Source organism: Rhincodon typus, chromosome 30 (assembly GCF_021869965.1).
Source record: "Rhincodon typus isolate 14 chromosome 30, sRhiTyp1.1, whole genome shotgun sequence".
Lineage (NCBI taxonomy): Eukaryota > Metazoa > Chordata > Chondrichthyes > Orectolobiformes > Rhincodontidae > Rhincodon > Rhincodon typus.
Genome location: NC_063361.1, coordinates 23,567,006 through 23,585,224, shown reverse-complemented (window position 1 = coordinate 23,585,224; position 18,219 = coordinate 23,567,006). Strand labels below are relative to the sequence as shown.

Sequence of the window (18,219 nt, the reverse complement as noted above, 5' to 3'; positions counted from 1 at the left end):
CAATCAATCAAAATGTAGGGCTTAGGTGATGGTAAGTTCGTTTTTAATTAAATGATTATCAGCTTTTGTAAAAAAAGTAGCACTGAAGGTGTGGCTTTTCTTCATTTTGATGTTTTGAGAATATATAGGTTAGTGAGTGTTCAGAAATTTGAAGAATGTACCAACTATTCAACGCCAAAGTAAACTAACTACCTGTTAATATTAGCAGATGGAGGCTAAGTAAAGTATAAATTAAAATATTTGGATTTTAAACACTTTGCTTTTAATACTAATGTCACAGAGACTATGAAACAGTCGAAAATCAGAACACACATTGTGGTCTAATCCAATAAACTGACCAACAGAAGCCTGGAGGAACAGGCAATTCCTTTATTCTTCACTTAGAGTGTGATCTCAACAGACTAATAGCTGTTTAATTTGCCGGGTTTGGGAAGGTTATTGCTTGACGTCAGGGAATTGCATTTGTTAAATAAAAGTTAGGATAAAATGTAGTGTTGCGGGATCCTAGCTGAAGATTACACAACACAATAACGATGTTCACACTTCATTGTGAGCTCCTGTGCTGGACTGCATTCAGCAAGTGGTAATAAACTTCATCCCCACCGGAGTCAGGCTGAGCCACTGTTTCCAATGGAAAATGCACTTGGGTACATTGAAAGGAAATGTGCCCAGCCAGTAATAACTAGGCACAGTTTGGTTTGTGAAAGAGCTGTATTAACAAAATTACTTGGATCACTCACAAACTCTTGGCATGAACGCTTCAATGTGAAAGTCAATTCACAACTTTCATTCCCTTCTTTTACAAAAAATGATCATATGTTGTAATTGAGCCAAGTTATTTAATGTTTATATTGTTGTGCATCTCTTGCCTACTCTCCCTGTTTCACAATGGCATGAACTAAAATATCATGGCAACTCACATTTGAGATTAGGATGGACAGATGCTTACACTGAGCCAACTAAAGGGTTTGATTGCTTTGGCTGACTTTGCATTGTTTAAACTGGATGAAATCACTACTCTGGGCCATTCATTCATCCCTGCAAATTATATTTGATGTTTCAAAGTTCAGTGTACACGTGGAACACTTTATTGCAGAGCATTCTGGAGAAAGTGGAAAATCCTTGTAATCTGTCGCTTGTGGAAGTGATGCAAGTTTCTTACTATCGTCCTCAGGGTTCTATTACTCCAGTTCCCTGTGGGATGTTCCATCTCAGACAAAGGAGGAAGGAAAGTATTGACATTGTTGATGTTAATGTTATTCCCTCTTCTTGGGTCATTGTTGAAAACCATTGCAAGTCACTCCTTTTTGGGGGGTTTAAAATAGGGAATGAACCTGCCTGAAAAGTCAGGGACAAATGGCAACTGATTCTGTAATCTATTCTCATTTAGATAATAATTCACAAATGATGGTGCAAATTCAATTGGTCTAGCAGACATGTGGGGAAGGTACTGTCAATTTTGGCTTCGGATGATGAAGTGGCAAATGGATCACCTGCCCTTTAATAACGTGTGCTGGGGTTTCTGTATTTCCACCAGTCTACTATCCTTAAAGAAGAGAATTACCCAAAAGAGCAAAACGAAAATTGCGTGTGAACTAAATGCACAAGACAATCAAAGGAAAATCTCCCCATGGAAAAGCAAGTGGTGGGGAGCTGTCTCTGCCCTTAAAGCCATGCTGAAGGAACAGATTAAAACTAAAAGAAATAAAACCCCAGAAACAGGCAAAATTTTTCATGGAGCACCCTCAGAATCTGACCCTAGTTTAATGTCTGCTAACTTGATGTGGCACTTGCATTCAGAAGTCAGCTTTGCAGCATATCTGCAAACAGGGTTGGTTCAATCCAGTATTTACGCCACATTGACTGTCGTAGTTTGTGTAACCGAGTTCTATGCTGCAAAGTTTTTGGAGTGGTCTCATAGAGTGTGCAGCCTTGCGTGCAATCCCGGATCCTAAACCAGGACCAACTCATCAGCTTCCTCTCAGGTAATTGTGCCAGGGTCTGAAAGCACTGGTTGGTGAGGTGATTGAATCAGGTTTGCTGTGGCTCAACCGGTAAGCACTCTTACCCTTGATCCACAAATGTCCCCAGTTCTAATTCCACTCCAGTCTCCAATGATAGAGGGATCACTGAACCAGCAGAGATGCTGACTTTTAGATGTGGGATTAAATAGAGGCCCCTTCTCCCTGTTCACGAGGATGCGAAAGATCCCATGACACTATTTAATGGAGGTAATCCCCAGCCCGACAACCATTTCTCAAATTCGAAAACACGATTCGCCCATTATCATATTGTTAACCACATTCACAGTTAAAAGAAATGCTAATGAATTATGGATGTTTGTTGTCACACCAACAACCAAAGCAGCAATAATGCTAGTTCTTGGTCTTCCACCAAGCAGCACAATAGATGGTGTAGCCAGGGTTTTTCTGAAGAGTATTCAGGCTAGATAAGCATTCACATCTCAAATGTGAGCGATCTGCCGTTTCAGATTCTTTGGGAAGCTCAGCCTTCATTAACAATGGCATTGACCAACAGGAGGCCATTGCAGCTTGCTTTGCAGATAATTGGGAGACAAGAAGCCTCCTCTTCCAAACACATCAGTTGGGAGGACCCTGACTGGTAAATCATCAGTGCCTGCTAAGTCAGTGGGGCAAGACATAATTAGGCAAGTGAAAATATTTGTCCAAAAAAATGTTTACGAAATTCTAAAAGTCAACTTATTGCATGGGGATGCTTCTCTCCATTTTCAGCTCTTTATAAATCTCCACCTTCTCCTTTTCAAAAGAGACCATGCCAGTAGGATCAGAAAAATAAAACAGCAGAATGCCCTAATACTGCTTTTGATTTGGCATTGAACTGAACAGATGAAAATGGATGTTTGACATCGCATGGTAAAGTACACACAAAAACAGAAACATTTCCTGTACTTGAACTGGAATCAACAAGTTTAAAAAAAAAACTGTTGAATATTCAGCATATAGACAAGTAGTTATTGGAGGCACTCATTTACCTTCTTTGGAAAACAGTTTACTTCCCCTGATTAAAATCAAACTATTTACTGAATTATCTTACCTCAGATGTGCTTAAAGGCAGTATTTGTCATCCATTCCTAATTGCCTCTGAATGGAGTGACTAGCCCAGCTGTTTCAGAGGGTAATTGGGAGTCAACCACTTGGTGTGGGACAGGAGTTACATGTAGGACAAACCAGGCAAGAACAGCAAATCCTTTTCTTAGTTAACCAGATGGGTTTTGATAATTATGTTACTATGGTTACCACTACTGACAGTAGTTTTCAATTCCAAATTAATTGATTGAAGTTTTAAATTCCATCAGCTGCCATGGTAGGATTTGAACACAGAGCATCAGCCTGGGTCTCTGCCTATCAGCCCAATGATACTACCATGATACCAAGAAATGCCATTCCACTCAGTTATATGGCTCACTGGTTTCAATTACTCCACAATCTCAATCAGATCCAAATTTGTTCCCATTCTATAACTCTTATGGACTTCATATTCATATCAGTAGAGGAAATTGCATGCAAATACTTTATAGTTAATGCCTGGTTTATGGGTTTGAGAGGAATGGACAGAAATGCTGTGATTTCCAAAAAGCCATCCCAGAAAGCACAGTAATGAAAAAGGAAACTTGGCGCTGCTCATCTTTCCCTTGTCATGTAGGGTTGCTAATCATGGCTTAACGCAATGACATCATTATGGGGCACAGCAAGAGGCAGCCAAGAACTACCTCACCTGTCTGGGGGATAGAACCCAGTGTTCACTCTAATCAACGGAGCTAGCAGGCTGCCTGACCCTGCTTATAGTACAGTTACTCTGCACATTTTGCATTCTCACAAGAGAACATTGGTTTCAATCAGGATAGCATGAGTTCTGAATTAGGTGCAAGACCACTTCCAAAGAGAAAAGGATACTTGCATTACATCAGTGTCACAGTATAACTGCACAGGGTGTCAAGTAATTTCTTTAAATGAAGATCGAAATTAAACAGAATCCAGGTAATAGTTTAAAATCATCTTCAAAGGGAATTTTCTGTGACCCAAGGCCAGTGAGTTGAGTTCTGCACACAGTTAAATTATATGTGCTTTACGCCGAGTGGAAAATGGTGAGTGTGGGAAGGTTAAAATTATGTTGCGATGGCCTAGTGACATTATCGCTGGCCTGTTAATCCAGAGATCCAGATAACATTCTGGTTGACCCAGGTTCGAATCTTACTGTGGCAGATGGTAGAATCTGAATTCAATAAATAACTGGAATTAAGAATCTACTGATGACCATGAATCCATTGTTGATTGTCGGAAAAACCCATCTGGTTCACTAACGTCCTTTAGGGAAGGAAACTGCCATCCTCAGCTGGTCTGGCCTACATGTGACTCCAGACCCACAGCAATGTGGTTGACTCTTAATTGCCCCCTGGGCAAATAGGAATGGGCAATAAATGCTGCCTAGCTAGTGACGCCCTCGTCCCGTGAATGAATAAAAAAAACCGAAAACAACTTGTATTAATTTAGTACATTTTTGTAACGTGCTTCCTAGTTGTGATTAACAAACAAAATTTGGCATCCAGTTACTTAATAGGTTGGACAAGACATAATTAGGCAAGTCAAAATATTTGTCCAAAAAAAGTGGATGAACAAATGTTTGGCAAGAGGTGGATTTTAAGGAATGCCTCAAAAAGTAGCAGACAGAAGTAGAGAGGTTTAGTAAGGTAATTCTGGAGCCTTATGGCTGTAGTAACTGAAGGGATGAAAACTAATGGAGCAGTGAAAATGGAACCATGTTAAAATCAGACAATGGTGTCCAACCTGACACTTGGAGGATTAGAAGCCAACAGTCAAAAATATTGATGAGGAAGAATTCAACGTCCATTGACCGTGAAAACAGTACACCTCATGCAAAGTTATGCATTCAACATTGCAGCCCCCAGTTGAATTTTAGCAATCAAGCAAGTTGCTTTGCTTCTTCACATTCTGCATATTTAAAACAAATATTGCATTTAGAAAATTGAAGAAATGCAATTGCAAATGGAATTTGTAAAAACTTATGCATTTCACACCATAAACCAGAGTTTTTGATTTTCAGTTTATTGAAAAATTGATGCACCATTCACCCACTGTGATACAGTCGAAAGTCCTAACCTTCAAGTTTGTCAGGAACCACAGATGCATCGTCACTGTAAGGTCTCAGCTGTTTCTCATATGAAAAGCCTGGAATGTACAGAAGCAACATTAGCAATTTTATTGCCTGCCTCAATCCAATGCCTTGTCAATCATTTTAATATTAAAAGGTGATACGAGATAATCAACCCCAGGGACTGACTGATGTTGGAAGCAATGTGGTAAGGATAGATTCAAGGTATTACAATGGTGGAGTTAAGTTATGTTTGTTGTCTCAGGGTTTGAAAGGAGCAAGAAGTGCCTTAGCACCATCCACTATGATGTCATGTGGCACAACAGCTTAGAATCTCAAAGGAGCAAGACCTAACAATTGGCAGTCCTCAAAGTATCTGCAACAGTGTCTTTCACTGATGTAACCTGTGACTACTTGCTACTTTACAACAGACTATATCTTATTTGCAAGAAACTCTTCTACCTGAACCAGGAAGTGGTTTCCTCCACCATGCTAGGTCAAGCAAGCCTTAGTTTCCTACACTTAAAGAGGATGATAACAACTATCTTCATCATGAATAGCAAATGACAGTGTAATGAGCTGCCATTCCCTTGTGACAATATTAACATTTGAGTTCATGAGTTACATTACCATACAGCAGGATTCAATTGTCCCATAATTATTTTGTAAGAAAATGCAACTCTTAACTTTGATAACTAACTACTTGCTGTGTTCAAAACATTCCCAGGCATGGAAATAGATGGACTTTATGAAGTAGTTCTCAGAATGTTAGTGATGTTCCTCTTGGTATGTTTACATTTTCAAGGGAGAGCAACTTGACTAAAGGGCAAACAGTTCTTTAAGACAAGAGCCTGGATTGCTGAATGGAAGTTGTAAATCGTCTTTATCTTGGCTCAGATCCGATTTGTACTCTCTCTCTCTCTCTCACTCCTGATGTCTATTGTTAATGCCATAACTGTTTAGTGTGTACTTCAAAATATATTATACATACGTTAAGTATAGATGTTGACTTTGGAAACTATATCCTTTATATTTATATAATAATTAGAGGACCTTACACTTATGATTTGTTTCCTCATTTTCTGATTTCTTTTGAACTTACCATACAGCCACTGACAGATCATTGGTGATCTGCACCTCAACTGTTTATCCTTGTTCCATATTTCTCGATACATGAAACACATTGATCTCAACCTTGAAAATTTCAGTTAACACCAACATCACTTTTTCTAAAGTCATCTAGATTGACACTACACTTTTTGTGTGAAGAAATGCTTTCTGACTTCCCTCCCGAAAAAGGTCTAATTCTAATTTGAGTATATCCTTTGCTCCAAAATCCCCAGTCAATTGTGTTATCTAGATCAATACAGCAGTTTAGCTATATAAAGGTCTCTCAAATAGCAAGGATTGAATATTCTGTTTCCACTGATTGAGAGAACTTCTCTTGTATTAGTGTCAGACTTTTTGTTTAAAACATACAGTTGAACAGACAGGTTTAGCTTCTCATTCAGAAGACAGTGCTGCTTGCCATATAAAATAAACAAACAAACAGTCAGTCAAGATTAATAGGTACGGAAAATACACCAAAGAAACATTTTCCACTGCAATTATAAACTGCTATTAATAAACAAGGCGGTTACCTCAGGAACTCAGTCACTATAACAAAATTAGCAACTTGCACTTATATAATATTAATCATTTAAGTGTAATCAATTACCAAACAAAATCCCAAGAATATGATTAGAACAACGGAGCTGAATATTAAAAGTCCACTATATTGGGACGTGATCAAGAAACTGGCTGTACTAGTTTTCAGTAAAATTGTAGACAAGCCAGTTAATTGATAGAGGATCTTGAACGTCAATTGGTTCTACAAAAGAAAAACACCAAACTTATCTTCCACTTTGCATTTGCAATTATCTTCTGATGAATAGCAACCCATCACTGATGCAAGTAAGAAGTCATTGCATTTAGATAGCAGAAAGACATTTCAGGTAACAAGATAAAAATTTCAGGAGCTGATTAATGGGCAAGAAACTGGGTGAGGTGGCTTGGGATCAGGTGAGAAATGAATGCAGGTTAAGGAAGGTTAGTGTCAGCTTTGGAAGGGAAGCAGAAATCCTTTTGGAAGGTTAAGTGGCAGCCATAGGAGGTGGAAGTTCAGGGAGAGCAGCACGACGGGAAAAATGATAGTTACAGACTGAGGCAGGAAACTGACTGCTCCCTTGGCGTATTAGCAGCATCCTCAGTGAGGCCATTCAGACAAAGCTATTTGGAAATGACTTGGAAGAAGCTACCCACTGCCTCACTACCATCAGCCATTTCTTCAACTGTCCAAAAGGTGGTGCAGTACCTTTGTTCAAAGCAACTGCAAAGAATATTGTTCTTTGTTTCTGGCATATTGTCTATAACATTTTGTGAAGTTATTTAAACTGTAATGATGGCAGGAGGTTCAGGAAGCTGTCAATGCAGTGAGACAATTAACAGGTAAATGACAAAGTGGTCAATCTTTTAAAACATTTTCTTTTGTGCTGTTAGGTTCAGCAATTTTTCCAACTTGTCCAAATGTGACCATTATATACACATGCTAGAAATATATAATAAGATCTAAAGAGGAGTAATTCAATCATTCCCCAGTGGTGTTACAACTAGTTTTTAAACATTTGGTTTATCCTGTAGTTGATGGAACAAGATTTGCAGAAGAGGAGAGAAGAATTTACACAAGCCCAGAGTCATAGCACTGCCAAATTCTGAGGTCACAAGCTTCTTGACATTTTCTGTAGCCAATCCTGGTATCTTAAAAAAGTAACCCTCCCTAATTTCCCCAAATATTTGAAAATAAAAAAAGTTCTGACAAAGAACTGGCTACTGCTTCAAAACAAAACAAAAAAAGAATGCCCAGGTATCAATCAAATGTACAGGTCATTATTAATCAAATCTGGAAACAAAAACATGTTTGAGTAAATCATTGCAAACCTCTAAGCAACAATGTTTAAACAACTTTGTACACAGTGAGAGCTCGATTTGTTAGGTTTTAATTTTACAATTCACAACTTTTCCAGTCTGAGCCATCTGAGCAATAACATATGCTGACAAATGAATCTCAAATTAAACTCAATTTTCTTTGTAGTCCAGGTGACTTTATTCATAAACCTGGAGTTCCGCTATGCCGTTCGCAGAACCACAGAATTGACATGACACTGAAGGAGACCATTCAGCCCATTATGCCTGTGCCAGTTCTATTACCTAGGACTTTTACCCCACCCTTTTCCCCATAACCCCAAACACCACTTCTACCCAAATAATCATCCAATGATCTACTGGGGAGCAAAGCTTGTGGATTTTTGATTATTCAACAATTGATATTATCTATTAGAGTCATACACCATGAGGCAGGAGGCTCTGCTGTAATAGTCTCCATCAAATCCCTGCTGCATTTACTCAGGTGCTGATAGAAAAATTGCAGCATTAGTGCTTAAAACGGTCATGCTTTGTTGCTTGTGCACAATTATTCACCTTAAAGCTTTGTCCTTGCCAGGAAATTGACTTTTGACAAAAATGCATGAATGACATCAAGTGTAGGGGGTGTGAAGTGGGCGGGCTAACTTATAGACACACAATCCCAATCAGGTCTGGAGGTGCCTGGTGTTGCTGATAGCACAGCTTCCTGGACAGACACAGGCTCCTGGCATGCCCAATCCTCAAGGGAGCTCAGTGTGATTAAGTTCCCCCTTTTATTCAAGTACTTTGTTATTCAGTGCTAGCAACAGCCAGCTGCACAGCAGCAGTAAGAGTTTACACACCCCATACTCACATTCTGCAAGCTTGATGATACGGCTCCAATTGATACCACATTGGGGTAGCTTTCTGCTGTGGGTTAACTAGCAGGAACAACACTGAGCCCACTCAAGAAGAACCTAAATTTTATTCCAACAGTGACAGCCTGATTTAACACTGAACTCCAGTGGCAAAAGGCCACTGTTTAAGCCGACGATTGCTGCAGGCTGATATTTGTTAAAAAGTGGATCGGCTTGGACTATATAACTTGGTAGTCTCGTAAACTAAGGACAGTCTTGACATGTGGCATCTTCATAAACCTGTCATGAGCTATGCTGCACCATGTTTTTTGGCAGACTCATTTACATAGTAATGCATAATGCAATAACCGTGCCCCTCACCCAGACTAGAAAACACCAGCATCACAACATGGCAGTTCTCCAAACAGACTTAGATATTCTGCCTACAGAGTCTATCCTCTGTCATAAAATGGTCAAGTGTTAGCTGAGTGTAGAGTGAAGAGTTCAACTGCAAGTTGAGGAAAACTGAGATATGAAAGGTGTACTGAACCTACTATTCAAGATTTTAAGACAGGTGACGAGGATTCTCTTCCCTCAAAAGGGTGGTCAATCTGTGGAATTCTTTACCGCAACAAGCTGCCAAGGCTGTATCGTTAAGTTTATTCAGACAGACATTTTTAATCATTAAGTGAGCCAAGGGTTATGGGGATAAGGCAGGAAAAGTGGAGTTGAGGATTATGAGATCAGCCTGGAGGGCAGACACGATGGGCAAAATGGCCTTAGGGTCTCTTTTATATGCCTCCCTGAGGTTCAGTTAGTAAATACAGCATTCACAATAACCTGTACAGAGTTAACTGATCTCTGCTTATGAGGTACTACCGCTCACATTGACTCTGGGACACAGGGGAGATCTAGTAAAGAAAGAGTCTCTGTTCCAAATTTCTGATGATTATGACTTTGCCAGACAAGGAGAGGAGTCAAGTTTGCCTTCTTAATCACCCCTCATCATATGGTCAGCCAACAATCTATGGAGGCGATGGCCTAGTCGTATTATTGCTGGACTGTTAATCCAGAGACCCAGATAATATTCTGGGGACCAGTTCGAATCCTGCCATGGCAAATGGTGGAATTTGAATTCAACATGCATCTGGAATTAAGAGTTTAATGATGACCATGAATCCATTGTCAATTGTTGGGAAAAATCCATCTGGTTTACTAATGTCCTTTAGGGAAAGAAACTGCCATTCTTACCTGGACTGGTCTACATGTGACTCCAGACCCACAGCAATGTGGTTGCCTCTTAACTACTGCCCTCTGGGCAATTAGGGATGGGCAATAAACGCTGCCTGGCCAGTGATGCCATCATCCAATGAATAAAAAAAATCACTTTCAAATTGGTGCTAGAAGAATAATCTGGCCGTTAAACACACTTGGGAGCTCCTTCAAAATAGGAGGGAGAGAGATCGGAAAATCTCATTTTTTGCACTCAACTTGTTACAGAAACTATTATACTTGTTTAACCAAAGGAACTGACTGCAAACTTTTCAGGAAGAAAAAGCAGTGAAAAGAAAATTCATGAGTGAATTGAAAGCTAATCAGAAAATTCATCTCAAATGTTACACAAATATAATTAGCAACATCCTTATTCAATTGTACATTTAAACTACTTACTTTAACAATCCACTGTCTTAAAATGTTAGAAGAAAAAGTGTAAACATTGCACCAGTAAATGGGAATGTACAGGACTTGTAAAGTTCTTTGCAGTCCATCTGGCTGATTCCAGCACATACGTATTTATGAGTACAAGACACACACACTGGACATTAAGCACAATTTTTGGACTGGTCCAATGTCATTTCACAGAGCAGTGTTCTATATTCAGAGAAGTTAATATCCTGAAAGAACTTGCATTTTACAGATGTCTTACCTTCCAGGTTGCTGGACTGATTTGCATAACCTTCACCAGGCATGTACATAGAAGGACAGCCAGGAATATCTAGGAGAAAGGGAAAAAGTGCATTATCAGTTATATAGTGGAGTCCTGTCTTTCCACAAGTATATCACAGGCACGAGTAACCTTAAACAGATCTAGTTTAACAGATTGATCAATATGTTGCATCTCTAAGAGGACTCTATAGAAGCTATTTCATTCAAATTAGTCCAAAAACAGAATAAATGTAGCATCATGCATCAAAAGAATAATCTAACTATTAAAAAAGTGCAAATTTAAAAAGTAGTAAAAAATGTGAGATCTAAATTGCACTGTATTCTATATACAATTTCATCCTACTATAACGGTGTGTGATACAAGATAACCAATTTGAGATTTGTAAGCTATAATAAAGGCAATGTGTTCATGGCTATTTGTTTCTCAGGGTGGGGGATGTCCAAAGCTAGAGGACACAGGTTTAAAGTGAATGGGGAAAGATTTATAGGAACCTTAGGGGTAACCTTTTCAAGCAGAGGTTGGTGGGTGTATAGAACAGGCTGCCAGAGGAAGTGATGGAGGCTGGTACAATTATAACATTTAAAAGGCATCTGGATGGGTACATGAATAAGAACGTTTCAGAGGGATATGGGCCAATGGCAAATGGAACTAGATTAATTTAGAATATCTGGTTGGCATGGATAAGTTAGACTGAAGGGTCTGTTTCCCTGCTGTACATCTCTATGGCTCTATTTAAAATGCTCAAGCTCAGCTCCAAAGCCGAATCATGTTTAATCATGAATAAACTCACCACAGGACTTAACTCCTCATACTAAGGTAAAAAGGAAGCAGGCCAACACTTGATTCCCAACCCTCTATCCTGTTGATAGGGGAGAGCAACATCTAACTAATACCACAACTTGCTAGGTTTGGAACCATAGGCACATTCATATTACGCAACCACAAGGCAACTGGACATTGGGATTGTGCTGCAGTCAGAAATCAGTCAAAAGTTTGAATGTTCTGGAATGAGAAGAAAACGCTTCCATCCCTAGTGCGAACTGGCCAATGGAACCACAGCCTCTTTCCATTCCCTGGACACTAACACCTTCCGTAATCATTATTGTTTTACATTTGACCATTCCTGCTTATTTATGATGTTTTATTTATGCAAAAAATCAAACAAGAATCTAATTTGTTGAGTCAGCTAGCTATGACAAAAAGTACAAGCTGTACTGACCAAAAAAAGATTTTTCCATTTGAACCAATCTCCATTTGCTACAGCAATAGGGGTATTTAGAATGGACTTCAATGTCCTTTGGTTAGGGAATGGGAGAACTAAATCAAGACTTGCCCAGTTATTAGCCAGTGACCCATACATGCACACATCACATCAGGCTTTGTGGTGATGCCCCATGAAAATGAGCAGCTTGTAATCACTCTCAATATCTAGTCCCATGTGATGAATTGAAAAGGGCCCTGGCATGAATGGCTTGTAGAACGCTAACCCAACAAAATCAACAGCTCCCTGAGGTAGGTGCGTAAATGTTACTAGAAACAAAATAGGTAGAAGGGAGACAGTGTAATCATATTAAAAAGGTGCCGCAGAAACTCAGCAGGTCTGGAATTATCAGAGGAGAAACAGAGACAAACAGTTACTGTTGAGTCTAACATGACTCTTGAGGCTCACATTTTCTGAAAAATTGTCACAGGCTCAAAATGTCAATTGTTCCTCTCTCCACTGGTGCTGCCAGATCCATGGAATTTCTTCAGCACTTTTGTTTTTATTTCAAATTTTCAGCAGCTGACATATTTTACTTATAAAAATATTCTGTATTTCTTGAGTAAACCAAATAAAAACATCTCTGTCTTTATCATTGAATAAAAACCAAAAGAACTGCGGATGCTGTAAATCAGGAACAAAAACAAAGTTGCTGGAAAAGCCCAGCAGGTCTGGCAGCATCTGTGAAGGAGAAAACAGAGTTAACGTTTTGGGTCCGGTGACCCTTCCTCAGAACTGATGGTGGCTGGGAAAACATCCGTTGATATGCAGAAAATAGGGAGTTGGGTGGGTAGGGAGTAAACGATAGGATAGAGCCCAAAGAGAGCGAAAGACAATTGGACAGACAAAGGAGTTGCTAACGATCAGGCTGGGAGGGTGAATAGTTGTTAATGGGGACTGTTAGTGACTAACAACAGGGGGTGTGTAGTGGCAGGCTATGTGGTAACAAGGCCTGGTGTGTGGGGTGGGGAGCTGGGACATGGGAGTGTTTAGGCCCTAAAATTATTAAACTCAATATTGAGTCCAGAGGGCTGTAGGGTCCCCAAGCGGAAAATGAGGTGTTGTTCCTCCAGCTTGCATTGGGCTTCATTGGAACACTGTAGCAAGCCAGAGACGGAGATGTTGGCCAGGGAACAGGGTGGTGCGTTGAAGTGGCAGGCAACAGGTAGTTCAGGGTCTTTTTTGCGAGCAGACCATAGATATTCTGCGAAGTGGTCGCCAAGTCTACACTTCGTTTCCCCAGTGTAGAAGAGCGAATGCAGTAGACCAGATTCTGGGAAGTGCAGGTGAAGTGTTGCTTCACCTGGAAGGTATGTTTGGGGTATGTTTGGGTGTGGCTAATTTGTTAATGAATTGGTATCATTGTCCTGGTAGTGATCTGTAGATTGCAGCATGAAAATGTGAATGGTGATGGACCATTCGAGCTGGCTAGGCAAGGGCAGCACAGTAGAACCTTAGATTGACTCATATACACACATACGCACACACTCTCTCCAATGGCCTTCTTAATGAACTCATACTTAAACGTGACGTAGCTAATTAATTTAAGTGATGCAGACAGATAATGTGCATCACCCTCTATTCCTGATTGACATCAGCTTTCTAAGTAGCAATCAAACCTCAGATCATAACAGTTAGAGACACAGTTACCACTGGTGCTCATACTTTCCATTTGAGGAATTGGAGTACACAGTGATCAACAAAATAGATCCTTGCAGTCATTAAAAGGTTAATAAAGCTGTGAAAATAAAGTCAGTCTCTGGCTAAATCAAGTGTACAAACAGTTTACGTATCAATCAACCCAGACCATAAAAGGGAATCTATTCAATGTAAAAGGTCACACAATAGGAAATTCCCCACAAATAGCTCACCATTCATCATGATTTTTTTTCCACTGAAGGCACAACACTGACCACAAATCAAACAAAAAAAAATACCCTGTGCTGAATTGCAGAGAGAATTTGTAGATCATTACAATAAATAACGGGTACTGAGATATAATTGTAGAACATTGCAGCTTAGTCATCACACAACTAGACCACCAGTCTCTTTCATATACAAGTCTGGGGAGCGTTCCATTTGCACAATTCTCTCATTTGATCACAGCAAGGGTCCCAGTACTGGTCACATTACCCCATGACTCAGGAAGGTAAAAACTCTTATGACTGTTTCTATTTTGGGAACACAGGAGGGAGTGGGAAAGATGACTGTTTAAAGCATTTTTACTTTTAAAAATATGAAAGAATTTTGCAGATGCATTAAACAAGGCATGAGAGTCCAGGTTTATCCTGGATACATGCTCGTTTGCCAGGCCACCACATTAGACGGCAGAAATTGACGCACAAGACAAGGTTCCCCACCATCACCACCCACCAAACACTGACAATGATGTGACACATTTTGCAATGGTGCATTCCTACATGTAGATCCAACACAGTTAATAGTTGGACAGACTGCAGCATCTGACAGAGTCAGGCAAGGGGAGGTCCAAGGTAATCCAAACACACACACACGCGTGCACGCTCACACAAACACTTTTCCAGCAATGGTGTGGGCCCACACCAGATGGATTACACAGTTTAAGACAACAGGTCACCACCAACTTATCAAGGTCCGTTAGGGATGTGTAATAAATGCCTACATTGAATGATCAAATAAAAGCCAAATGTGAAAGCATACAAGTGAATAGGTTAGTGAGCATCATCAGGCTCTGGCCTACAGGATGCCCTGCTGCCCGCCCAGATCTTATTAATACTCCTTACCACAGATATTCAGTGCAGCCAAGGCCACTGGCTAAATCAGTATTGACACCACTGGATGACCAATCAGTCTTCAGCCCTGAGATTTAGCTGGTAGTTACAGAATCCAAACTGCTGCTCATCTGGCACCAGTTGCAACAACACGGACTAAGAAAGGAGAGGAATTCTTCATCTGTTTGAATTATCTGCTCCTCTCATCCCCAGCCAAGTTCCCCTCCAAACCCTTTAAATGATGATTGCAAAGGGATACAAAATTTGGCTTCAAACTTCTCTAAACAAAGGAGGAAAAATTAAGGTGGGGTTTCCATCCTAACTGCAGGATTCACTGGATGGCACATAAAATGTAACTCGAGTTCAGCTACAATGCCTCCTGAGAATGATTAGCCTTTAGCCACCCACCGTCTAGACTCATGCACATTGAATGGTCATTTGCATATAGTGCCTGAGGCAGGCTGGCATCTCTGGAATGTATCCCAGCAAAAGCAAGCACCCTCGGGAGAGGGTAGGAGCAAGTTTTAGTAAAAAAAATGTCACTTTAAAAAAGTTTTTTAAAAAAATCGCAGCAAATGCACTCCACCAGACTGTCGCCAAACTAACATCTGGCCAAGTCTTTTAGGAGCTGAGATGTTTAGCACTGTCTCCAGTTTCACTGGGCATGCTCATTTAACCCTGGTGAAGTCATGTGCCCTTATAGAGGAAGCGTCTGGTGAAATACTACACCACAGAAATTCCAGCTGGGAATTCTAGTCTTTCAGCCCTCCATTTTATGAATGAAATGCTGCTAACTCCATTCACAGAAAAACAAGCCCCTACTGACTGTTCCCAGAGGAGGGGCAGTCATTGAGGGTAGCGTAACAAAAGAGCTCAGTGGAGTGAATAAGTGCCGCAAACTTCCGTTACCTGAAGGGTAACAACAAACAAGCAGACATGCTGTCTGTTAACAGGCTTTCTAGTTGAAGTGGGCTCGCTAATTTTGCAGAAAACAGTGCTGTACAAACCCTTAAAAAAATCAAAAGAATATAAAAGGAACAAGAAATAAAGCCACAACCTGTCAACAACCATAAAGTGAGATATGTTTAAACCTAAACTTGGGAGGTTTGCTATGAACAATCAAAAGATTTGAAGACGACCACTTCACACTTCAGAATCATATTCTTCAATAAAAGTTAATGTAAAATTTTAAACAGAATTACAGTCTAAAAAAGGTGAGATATAGAGTAATATCTGGCTGGCAAGAGGATATTACAAACAGCAATTCAGCAGGACCAGGGTAATTACTTCACCATTCAGTTTAAATGCTTTATGTCAGCAAAACCCTCAGATTACAGTATTGCCCTGCAGTTTGCTATGGTGTAAACAAAACAGACCAAGCATATCAGAGCACGAGGCACTGTTGAAGACAGTGTATGACACACTTGCTAATGGAGTGGTGTATCATTGGAAGTCAGCTACATTTGGATCTTACGTTGTGACACAGCATCTTCAACAGACACTCAGAAAACTACGAGCCCCGAACTTCCTCCATGTGCCATCTCTGCATGTGCTTTCCAGGATTACATACTGGCAGAATTAGAGCTGCAGTGGCAACAAGATGCTTTGATTCTACACATACACAATGTTCTGTTCAGATAAACCTGCCTGCACCAAGATCCTGCCCTCCCCATTGTCATGAAATAGTAGGAACTGCAGATGCTGGAGAATCCGAGACAACAAGGTGCAGGGCTGGACGAACACAGCAGGCCAAGCAGCATCATAGGAGCAGAGAGGCTGACGTTTCGGGCCGAGACCCTTCATCAGAAAAGGGGGAGGGGAAGGGGGTTCTGAAATAAATAGGGAGAGAGTGGGATGCGGATAGAAGATGGATAGAGGAGAGGATAGGTGGAGAGGAAACAAACAGGTCGAAGAGGCGGGGATGGGGCCAGTAAAGGTGAGTGTAGGTGGGGAGTTAGGAAGGGGATAGGTCAGTCCAGGGATATCGGACAGGTCAAGGGGGCGGGATGAGGTTGGTCAGTAGGAGATGGAGGTGCGGCTTGAGGTGGGAGGAGGGGATAGGTGGGAGGAAGAACAGGTTAGGGAGGCAGGGACGAGCTGGACTGGTTTTGGGATGCGGTAGGGGGAGGGGAGATTTTGAAACTTGTGAAATCCACATTGATACCATTGGGCTGCAGGGTTCCCAAGCGGAATATGAGTTGCTGTTCCTGCAACCTTCGGGTGGCATCGTTGTGGCACTGCAGGAGGCCCAGGATGGACATGTCGTCTGAGGAATGGGAGGGGGAGTTGAAATGGTTCGTGATTGGGAGGTGCAGTTGTTTATTGCGGACCGTGCGTAGGTGTTCTGCAAAGCGGTCCCCGAGCCTCCGCTTGGTTTCCCCGATGTAGATAAGCCACACCGGGTACAGCGGATGCAGTATACCACATTGGCAGATGTGCAGGTGAACATCTGCTTGATGTGGAAAGTCTTCTTGGGGCCTGGGATGGGGGTGAGGGAGGAGGTATGACTTCTCTGTCTCCATATCGGGCAACCACTGAGAAACCGATATTCATTTCAAGCCCACCGACTCCCACAGCTACCTAGAATACTCCTCCTCCCACCCACCTTCCTGCAAAAATGCTATCCCCTATTCCCAATTCCTTCGCCTCCGCCGCATCTGCTCCCAGGATGAGGCATTCCACTCCCGTACATCTCAGTTGTCCTCGTTTTTCAAGGACCGTAACTTCCCCCCCTCGGTGGTCGAGAACGCCCTCAACCGTGCCTCCCACATCTCCCGCAACTCATCCCTCACACCCCGTCCACACAATAAGAACCAAAAAAGAATCCCCCTCGTCCTCACGTACCACCCCACCAACCTCCGGATCCAACGCATCATCCTCCGACACTTCCGCCATCTGCAATCCGACCCCACCACCAAAGACATCTTTCCCTCCCCACCCTTATCTGCTTTCCGGAGGGACCACTCTCTCCGTGACTCCCTTGTCCGCTCCACACTCCCCTCCAGCTCCACCACACCCGGCACTTTTCCCTGCAACTGCAGGAAGTGCTACAATTGCCCCCATACCTCCTCCCTCACCCCCATCCCAGGCCCCAAGAAGACTTTCCACATCAAGCAGATGTTCACCTGCACATCTGCCAATGTGGTATACTGTATCCGCTGTACCTAGTGTGGCTTCCTCTACATCGGGGAAACCAAGCGGAGGCTCGGGGACCGCTTTGCAGAACACCCATGCTCGGTCCGCAATAAACAACTGCACCTCCCAATCGCGTACCATTTCAACTCCCCCTCCCATTCCTCAGACGACATGTCC

General features: G+C 41.5%; 1 protein-coding gene across 6 annotated transcripts in view; it reads right to left on the bottom strand.

Annotated features, from left to right (window-relative positions):
* The window catches only part of etv4 (ETS variant transcription factor 4), a 97,940-nt gene that overhangs the window by 19,056 nt on the left and 60,665 nt on the right, over nucleotides 1-18,219 (bottom strand). For 5 of the 6 annotated variants that reach the window (XM_048614729.1, XM_048614732.1, XM_048614730.1 and 2 more), the window contains 2 exons: nucleotides 10,876-10,944; nucleotides 5,160-5,228 (listed from right to left, as the gene is read on the bottom strand). In XM_048614729.1, the coding sequence (XP_048470686.1) occupies nucleotides 5,160-5,228; nucleotides 10,876-10,944 (138 nt within the window). The remainder of the gene's footprint in view (nucleotides 1-5,159; nucleotides 5,229-10,875; nucleotides 10,945-18,219) is intronic. The other variant, XM_048614731.1, reaches the window with a different exon arrangement.